The 10,144-nt window shown below is 30.7% G+C and overlaps 1 protein-coding gene across 2 annotated transcripts; it reads left to right on the top strand.

Annotated features, from left to right (window-relative positions):
• The first annotated feature begins 847 nt into the window (after positions 1-847).
• On the top strand, positions 848-8,415 carry LOC107906373 (beta-amyrin synthase). 2 transcript variants are annotated; one of them, XM_016833352.2, is made up of 18 exons: positions 848-1,016; positions 1,293-1,494; positions 4,697-4,882; positions 4,962-5,051; positions 5,132-5,329; positions 5,409-5,493; positions 5,582-5,748; positions 5,849-6,040; positions 6,134-6,247; positions 6,363-6,482; positions 6,586-6,708; positions 6,813-6,911; positions 7,009-7,065; positions 7,171-7,361; positions 7,433-7,610; positions 7,705-7,785; positions 7,891-7,974; positions 8,077-8,415. In XM_016833352.2, exons 2-18 carry the CDS (start codon positions 1,294-1,296, stop codon positions 8,185-8,187), a joined length of 2,277 nt encoding a protein of 758 aa, XP_016688841.2. In that variant the 5' UTR covers positions 848-1,016; position 1,293; the 3' UTR covers positions 8,188-8,415. The 2 variants fall into 2 exon arrangements, with proteins under 2 accessions (XP_016688841.2, XP_016688842.2); XM_016833353.2 differs by having other exon boundaries at positions 848-1,048.
• The last annotated feature ends 1,729 nt before the right edge of the window (positions 8,416-10,144 follow it).

The raw sequence follows: 10,144 nt of genomic DNA, 5'->3' as shown, positions 1-10,144 counted from the left end.
AAATTAATTAGTTTATTTCTAAAATTTTATTTTTTTATTTGTTGAAATAATAACAATGAGAATTATATTATATTAGGATAATCTAAATATTAAAATTTTTAGATTTCAATAAAATTTTACTACATTATTAATTTTTAAAGACATAAAATTATTATATATTTGTTTCGATTCAATCTAATTTTAATTAAATTATTTGTGAGAACAAAAAAAATTTAAATTATTTTAAAAAAAAGTAAGAAGCAAATAAAAATTAAATTTATCTACGGTTTTTCTCCCAATAACCCCTAAATTAGTTTCAATATTAATTTATTTTCTTTTTTAAATTTAAATTTCTTATTTTTAAATAATTCTAGTAGAGGGAGATTGAGTTTGAGTTTGAGAGGATATTAGGATGATACTAATAGAAATTATTTAAAAAAAATATCTATCATTCAATACAAGAAATAATTTAAAATTATTATAAAAATTACATGAATGCATAACATAATTATTTAAATAAATAAAAATAATTACATCAATAATAAACTAAAGACAACACTATTATAGATATGATTATTTATTTAATAAAAAGAATTTGGTTATATACCACTTTTAATAAAATATTGTCAAATTTCATTGAATGCCAAAACCGAGTTTAAATCCAATCGTCGATGATTTTAATTTAACCGTACTAATAGTTCAGTAATTATTGTTTTAATCTCTCCAGATTAAACGTACCCATTAAAAAAATGGATCCTGAAATTTCTACAAAATTTCTACCACGAAAGCATGGCGAAAAAAGGAATTAAAAGCAAAACATTGGGGTGGTTGGCATTTTATCTCTATATAAACCGTTGTCCCCTTTGCACCCAAAACTCACATCATAAAGCATAGTTTTCCTGGTCATAAGTTTCAAGTTCAGGTTCAGGATCTTGTCTTCAGTTTACCAAATCTTTATTCTTCTTCTTTTGAGTACTACTGCAAGTGCAGAATTCATAAAAGTTTCCCCTTTCTGTAGTTGACAAGTGCTTGATCAGGTTGAGTCCAAAATCTATCCTTTCTCCAAGCTGTGAGTTTTTTGGTTGTTTCTTACTAAACACCATAAGCATAAATAAAATTAGCAAAACTTGTTGTTGTTTATGGGAGGTTTAATTCCCAATTACGTAAAGTATGTATCCAATTTACTTATTTACTTCAAACTGTAGTGTTCCATTTGTGTCCATGCAACAGAGCCAAATATTGTATGTTATCCTGGAAATCATCATCTCCCACATTAGGATCAACTCAGTAATGGGTCCATTTTTGTGATTCAGAATGTGGAAGCTGAAGGTTGCAGAGGGTGTGGATGGGCGGTACTTGTACAGCACAAACAACTACGTGGGGAGACAAACCTGGGAATTCGACCCTCACAGTGGCACCCCTGAAGAGCGAGCCCAGGTTGAAGAGGCTCGCCAAAATTTCTACAAAAACCGCCACCATGTCAAGCCTAGTGCTGACCTCCTTTGGCGTATGCAGGTATCTAATTATCTCTTTTTTAAACAGTCTTTTGCATGCCCGACCCGTTTTCCACTTGCACACCACCTCGTATGATTTGAAACGATTCACACTTTTGAATTTGGAAATTTTACCCACCCCTTTTAACAAGTAAAGTTTTTTTTTGTAAATTCCTTGGAGGCTTGGACCAAAACTGAGGGACCTTCTCTCTCTCTCTCTCTCTCTCTCTATTTATATCCCATTTTTTGTCTTTTTTAGGTGAATTTGGTTTAAATATTCTTGGATTTCTTACGTCGACGTCTGTCATGAGTATAGCATTGCCTTAATCTAAAGGCCAAAATCATATGGTCCAGTATTTTGATTTTTGATGTCAAAGAAATTGTAAGTGTATTAACGATAGAAAGCCAAAGATGAGTTTACAAAATGTAGCTATCCGTAAAAGATGAGATCTTTTAAAACAAAATTCGAGATGACAAGGTTACTCTCAAATTTTTTTTTTTCATTTTCTTCTGTACATTATAGAATGGGCTGAACTTCAACCTTTATTTTTTTTTTCTTGGATTAAGATACGAGATTAAGAATTTTCTGAACCTGGAATTCATTTATTTTAAAACCATATAAAAAAACAAAAAAAAGTTATTATTGTAATTTAAATAAAAAATTTATATTAGTTTTGAAAAGTCAAAAGTAATTAAAAGGAATTTAAAAAACCTACTAAACAAGACTACTCTTTTCTTTTTTAATTATATTTTTGTAAAAGTCCAATGTTTAAATATAGAAGGAAACAGATAATTTATAAATTTATGATTAGTGGTTTAGGTTTAAGCAATTAACACGAAATATCTGGCACAAAGTCACATACTACTGATTTAATGACGAATCATAATACATGGCACGGAAGCCAGAAAATAAAACCATCGTGTATACAAAATCCTGTTTGATAGAGACGTGCATATTATAATGAAAATTTTTTAATTTAGATTTTTTTTTGTAATTTATAAAATTATATTTTAATATTTTAAAAATTAATAAAAATTTGATTTAATTCTTTAAAAATATAAAATATAAACTATTAAAATAATAAAATTATTTTATTATTATTATAAAAATATACAATTTAATTCCGTCTCAAAATTTTTTTATAACTCTTATACATTTATGATCTTTACAAATTTGAAGCATCTTTATTGGGGTTAACCAACAACAAATTTTTCATTAAAACTATAGTTTTAATAGCTTCACAAGTTTTTTTTTTTTTTAAATTTATATGTAAACCGAATAACGGGATTCAATAAAAAAATTATGTACATTTATTATAAAAGTTTTAATGGAATGGGATGATCTAATTTACTACTATATATATACGCATAAAAGGAAACTCATAACTTTGCATGGCAAAACGTGGGGGAAAAGGAATATTGTTTTCTATAGCCTAGTTTCCTGGGTGGATGAAGTAGATAATTTATATAAAGTTGATTTGATGTCACTAAATTAAGTTTTGCACCTTTTGTTGGGTATAAATTAAAATAAAATGAGTGGATATCGCATGGTGAGCGTTTCCTATTCTTTTATCTTCTTTGCTTTTTTTTGGGGGGGTTTCAAAATGAATTATAAGATAAATAAGTAATGGTGCGATATGAAAGTGGAGTCAGAAAGAAGGAAATGGCAAAAGCGGAAAGAAGAAAAGGGTAGAAATAGCGACGACTCTGAAAGTGTCGTCCAAAGTTGTTTCTACGTGACTGCACTCACCATGTGTTTTTCGCTTGGAGTTTCTGTTTACATTCTTTTTCGTACACTTCCATTCCATTTCTCTTCATTTTCTTCATAGACTTATACCTTGCACATAAATAAATAATAAAAGGAAATTTTTTGATACCCTAATTAGAATTTGGAATTTACAAATATTGTATAATAAAATATTTTAAAATATCAAAATTTTAAATAAATAAATGGTTTAAATACAGGCACCCAAATAAATAATTTAAATTTTGGTAAAAAGAATGATAAGATTTTATGTCAAACGTAACAACGATTTATACATTTTATTTATATATACATTTAAAAATAATTTAACTATCTACCATACATAAAATATAGATTATTGATGCTTTAAATATACTATTATCCATTTTTTTAAAGGAATTTTTTAAAGTAATTTTTTAATATCCTCATGGCTGGAAATGATTGGCCTATGTATGATATTAATATATTTTATTTTTTTACTTAAGTTCGGTCTGACTAGAATTATGGACCTAAAATTTTGCCTAAATTCATCATTATTTGCAAAAAACTAATTCAAGTCCATTTAGGCCCACCCATATTATTTTTTAAAAATATTTTTAATATTTTATTTTAATATTTAATAATTATATATATTTTATTTATTAAAAATTTTCATATAGTATTTTAATATTATTTTAATATTTACAGTAGTGTAGTATTATATATTTAATATAAGTTTATTTTTTAATGTGTTCTAAATTACATAATATATAAAAATATTATAATATAAAATATTATATAAACTTAAAAATAGATCGGATTAGACCGGGTTTGAGTCTTGAATGTTTAAACTCGAGTCCGATTCACAATTTAAACAAACCTAAATTTTTATCTAAATTCTTCTAAATTTTAGATAAGTTTTATCCGATCTATAAATAGTTATAATTGATACTCCACGCTACAATGCCTAAAAAGTCCTACACTGTCATCAATTAATGCTAGTTTTGGTGATTTATGACCTACCTTAAAATTTCTATAGGTTATGGGTCAATTCCAATTTTGTTGAAGGTAATAAAAACGATTTCGACCTAGGGTGAGTATGGATGGACGGTGCGTTTACTTGCGGTTAATGTAAAAATAGCGGTGACGGTGAGATTAGATACTATAACGATACTGTAGCGTGAGACAAAAAGTAAACTGAACGCACAACACCGCACCTAATCGCCCATCCAAACCCACCCTTAACAATTCACCTTGTGTAAAATATTTTAATAAATTTGAAAAAGTAGAGACCGAAATGATAATATCTATATATAAAGAAAAGGTAAAATTTTGAGTCTTTTTATTTATATTTCCAGGCTCTTTCTAATTTCTCTTTTTTTTATATGAAAGCAGAAGCTTAAATTTCTTATAGGAAAAAATGAAGTAATTAAAATAATTTGGTGATTCATATTATATTATGAGTATGTAAAATTTACTCCATTTTTTTTTCTTTTTGCAGTTTCTGAAGGAAAAGAATTTCAAACAAAGCATACCAGCAGTGAAAATTGAAGATGGTGAGCAAATCACGTATGAGAAGGCCACAACAACACTAAGGAGGGCTGTGCATTTCTTCTCTGCTTTGCAAGCCAGCGACGGTCATTGGCCCGCTGAAAATGCTGGTCCATTGTTTTTCCTTCCACCCTTGGTAAATTTCATTCACTAGGACTTGTCCATCAACTCTTTAACTAAATGCGGGTGCTAATGTTGTCTACTCAAAATTGTAGGTTTTCAGTATGTATATTACTGGACACCTTAACACCGTATTCCCTGAAGAGCATCGTAGAGAAATCCTTCGTTATATATACTATCATCAGGTACTTATATTTTCTATATTTTGGTATAAAATTGTTATATATCCAAGTAAAATTGAAGCGTTCAATGGATGTGATGGCAGAATGAAGATGGTGGATGGGGATTACATATAGAGGGTCACAGCACCATGTTTTGTACAGCTCTTAGCTACATTTGCATGCGTATTCTCGGGGAAGGACCCGATGGCGGACTGGACAATGCTTGTGCGAGAGCCCGCAAGTGGATTCTTGACCATGGCAGTGTCACTCATATGCCCTCTTGGGGGAAGACTTGGCTTTCGGTATGCATCAATGCACATGTTGCACTGGCCTTTAAAATTTACCCATTTTTCAGATAAGAATGTTCCCTTTTTCTTGTAGATACTTGGTGTTTTTGACTGGTCCGGTTGTAACCCAATGCCCCCAGAGTTCTGGCTGCTTCCTTCTTTCCTTCCTATGCATCCAGGTTTGCATGCGGTAATATTAGTTGATATATATCAACAATGGCAGCAATGAATCTGATTAATGTTCAATTGGAACTTTCAAATGTGCAGCTAAAATGTGGTGCTACTGTCGTATGGTGTACATGCCTATGTCATACCTATATGGCAAAAGGTTCGTCGGCCAGATCACACCTCTCATCGAACAACTCAGAGAAGAACTCTACCTTCAACCTTACAATGAAATTAACTGGAAGAAAATACGCCATCTATGTGCACCTGTGAGTTTGACTTTGTTGTGTACAAATTACAAACTGCAAAGGCAATGAACCACATTACAGTTAAGTTAATATAACATTGATAAACAATTTGGTGTTACAGGAGGATATCTACTATCCACATCCTTTGATTCAGGATCTGATGTGGGACAGTCTATATATATGTACCGAACCGCTGCTTACTCGTTGGCCTTTTAACAAGTTGATCAGAGAAAGGGCTCTCCAAGTAACAATGAAACACATCCATTATGAAGATGAAAATAGTAGATACATCACCATTGGTTGTGTGGAGAAGGTAATTTTACAATCATAATTTATCAAAGGTAATAAGAATTTTAAGGTTATGTCTATTTGATTGCTAACCATGTGGTGCCATTGAATGGACTAGGTGTTATGCATGCTTGCTTGTTGGGCTGAAGAGCCAAATAGTGATTACTTTAAGAAACACCTTGCTCGAATCCCGGATTATCTTTGGGTTGCTGAAGATGGGATGAAGATGCAGGTTTGTGTACATTCATTCACCAAAATAAACTTACTGATTGATTAAATCAGTAACAAGGAAAGATGTTACAAGCATAGATTTTCATTTAGAAAACTCCATGGTTACTGATCTGCAGAGTTTTGGAAGCCAACAGTGGGATACCGGTTTCGCCATTCAAGCTTTGCTTGCTAGTAACCTCACCGATGAAATCGGACCCGTACTCAAGAGAGGACATGACTTCATCAAGAAATCTCAGGTTCAATATAAGATTCATTCATCATCAAGTCATTTCAATCTTTTTCTGTTGCTCGTCGTATGTCGATCGACAATAACTGTTATCTTCCGATTACAACGAATAGGTCAAGGACAACCCTTCCGGTGACTTTAAGCAAATGTTCCGTCATATTTCAAAGGGATCTTGGACTTTCTCTGATCAAGATCATGGATGGCAAGTTTCTGATTGCACTGCAGAAGGCTTGAAGGTAACTGATTTCTTTAGTCTCAATCAAATGCATTATAAAAATATGAGTGATGCATCTATTCTATAAATTCATGTTGACTTAACAGATGTTCCTCTATTTTACAGTGTTGCCTACTCATGTCCATGTTGCCACCAGAAATTGTTGGTGAGAAAATGGAACCTCAGCAGTTATATGATGCAGTCAATGTTATACTCTCTCTGCAGGTAAGAATGTGCTCATTCTAGATTTTCAAGGATACCTGCTAGTCATAGCAAGTTGTCTATTTATATAAGCTTCAAATGCTTCACTTGTTCTATATAGAGTCAAAATGGAGGATTAGCTGCCTGGGAGCCTGCAGGAGCTCAAGAGTGGCTGGAAGTAAGTGCTTAAGCCCTTGACATCTGTTAGGCTATTGAACTATGGTTTACTCTTTCTTAGTTTTCACATGTTAATAATGGTTCCTTGTATGTTGCTCTTGTTCAGATGCTTAATCCCACCGAATTTTTTGCCGACATAGTCATCGAGCATGAATACATTGAGTGTACTGCATCTTCAATCCATGCTTTAGTTATGTTTAAGAAGTTGTACCCTGGGCACAGGAAGAAAGAAATCAAGAATTTCATCACGAATGCCGTACACTACCTCGAAGATATACAAATGCCTGATGGTTCATGGTATGTTTGATTCGGGATAAATCGAATAGACGTTTTGTGATAAGAATTGAATCATATCGAACACTTAACAGGTATGGAAACTGGGGAGTTTGCTTCACATATGGTACATGGTTTGCACTCGGAGGCCTTGCAGCTGCAGGCAAGACATACATCAACTGTGAAGCTATGCGGAGAGGTGTTGAGTTCCTACTTACAACACAAAGAGAGAATGGTGGGTGGGGAGAGAGCTACAAATCATGTCCTGAAAAAGTAAATCTCCAATGTCACAAAAAATTAATCTGCCCTGTTTGATACCAAGGGTTTAATGGTTTAATTAGTAACACCAATGTGGTTGGTGATGCAGATATATGTACCTCTTGAAGATGGCAGATCAAACTTGGTGCATACTGCATGGGCTATGATGGGCTTGATTCATGCTGGACAGGTGAACCTAATGCTTTTGTGGAAGCTTAGGCTTTGAGGATACAAATTGAAACTTGAATATAATATTGATAACCCGGTTTAACTACAACTCGCTTGTTTTAAACAGGCGGAAAGAGACCCAAGGCCTCTGCACCGTGCTGCAAAACTAATAATCAATTCTCAGTTGGAAGATGGCGACTTTCCCCAACAGGTGCTAATATAATATTTATATAGCTTACTGAAAATCCTAAAAGAAAGAGAGATCAAACAGTGATTTCATTTCAACCTAACAATTGAATCCTATTGGTGACAGGAAATTACTGGAGTGTTCATGAAAAACTGCATGTTACACTATGCAGCCTATAGGAACATTTACCCACTGTGGGCACTTGCAGAGTACCGGAAACATGTTCCATTGCCATAATCCTCTGTCCAAACATGTTGGAACTTGACTCATCGAACGCCAAAAGAAATGGCAAATTATATAGATTAATTTATTGATTTCTGTATACTATTTCTTTTTTATTTTTCACAAAGGTGGTCATGAATGTACAAAAGTCAATGAGTGGATGTCATCACATAAGTGGACAAAATAAGCTTGTAAAATGGTATACCCACAAATCATATTTTAAGAAAATGACAAGTTTTTCTATCCGCTTTGCCCACCGAGACCAAGTTTTCATGGATTTGTTTCTTCTGTTAAGTATATAAATGTGGTTAAAAATGTCCATCAAATTATTTTTTTCACATGGTATTAGTAAGTGGAATAAGAAATTTTGAGGAAAAGATTTTGAATTGGAAGACAATCATAAATAAAGACAAGTTTATTTATAAAAATGATAAAGAATTAGAAAGCTCAAATTTGTCAAGTTTGGTTTTAAGGAGTAGCATGAAATTTAAATGTAAAAATTTCACAATTTTTTAACGGCACACAATATTATCTAAACCCGACTGATTTAGATTAGATTAATCAAAGTATTAATTTTAAAAAAATTAAAGCAATTGAGCTAAAAATTGAATTAATTTTTAATATTTTAGTAAATAATTTATTTAATGAAATCATCAAATCAATCAATTTTATAATCGATTCCATTTTGAAAAGCTTAACCACAGTTGCGTTAAGGGTTGATACTATGGGTGGAAAGAAATGTTCCTTATGAGAGCAGTGTTGTGTCTTACAGATGTACATCTCCTAATTTAATTTCCTGTTTGGAATGATTGCCAATAGGCAGAAGCCAAATTTCATGACTCAACAAATGAGTGATTTGTGACAACTATTGTGTTCTATGGATTAAAATATTATGATATGACGCACTTTTCTTTTTTCAAGATCGTTAATTTAAATTGAATAAGTATTAATTAAATTAAAATATTTCAGTTAATTCAATTAGTTACCCGAAATTTATATATTTTTATTTTTAATTAAAATAAATAAATTGATAATACTCATTTGACCAAATTAAAATTACATATAATTTGTATTATTAATTATTAAGTTTGATTAATTTAATTAATTACTCAATTTTAGATTGAATTAACTGATAATCAAACTTTTAAAATATCATTAACCGACTCTTAATCGAATTAGGTCAACTATTTTGATTTCTATCAAATACCATAAGGACACTAAAAATTAGTATATTATTAATTATGTATTGTTAATAAATTTGAAAATTAAAAATTAAAATATCGATATTTAATTATGATCTTTGTGTTTTATAAAAGGGTTTTTTTTTTTTGTAAAACACCAAGAAATTATTTCCTTGCCCTATTCGATTAATCGTTGAGATATGACAAAATATTTTATTCATTATGAAAACAATATTTTTTTTATTCATCCGATTTTGAGAAAGGATATTCTTTTATTAACAATAATCAATAAAATCCCTACCATATTTTGCAGTTAGGAATTTTATTTCATCGTAATTTAGAAGTATACCTTTATTACCTTTTAAAAAAATGGAATATACATTTATTTTCCAAACATTTATTAAAATAATTTTGTAAACATCGATTAAAATAAAATTATTTTATTTTATCATAATTTGGTCTTTTTGTTAGTTTTGCTTCTTCTTCTTCTTTTTACTTTTTCACCTAAAAAGCTAAAGAAATAAATTCATCAACTAAATTTGATCGAAAATATATATAAAAAAATGGAAACATTAAAAAATTTAATATAATAATTTTCATATTTTCTCAAATTTTAAAATTAACCCTCAATGTCACAAAGAAAATCAAATTAGGCAATGTGTTAATGTTGATGGTTATAATTGCTATTATATTAAGTTTAAAAGCCGTCACTGCTAGCCAATCGGTGATAAAAAAAAGACGAATTTGAATAGTTAGGTGATATTTTTGTAACTTTTCATAGTTAAGTGACC

Source organism: Gossypium hirsutum, chromosome D05, assembly GCF_007990345.1.
Source record: "Gossypium hirsutum isolate 1008001.06 chromosome D05, Gossypium_hirsutum_v2.1, whole genome shotgun sequence".
NCBI lineage: Eukaryota > Viridiplantae > Streptophyta > Magnoliopsida > Malvales > Malvaceae > Gossypium > Gossypium hirsutum.
This window is presented reverse-complemented; position numbering and strand designations above follow the sequence as displayed.

Bases quoted from the DNA above. Each gene is read 5' to 3' on its own strand.
- LOC107906373 (XM_016833352.2), top strand. From the start codon at position 1,294: ATGTGGAAGCTGAAGGTTGCAGAGGGTGTGGATGGGCGGTACTTGTAC. The intron at 4,883-4,961 runs GTAAATTTCATT...TCAAAATTGTAG, and splicing joins TGTTTTTCCTTCCACCCTTG to GTTTTCAGTATGTATATTAC. The intron at 7,066-7,170 runs GTAAGTGCTTAA...GCTCTTGTTCAG, and splicing joins GAGCTCAAGAGTGGCTGGAA to ATGCTTAATCCCACCGAATT.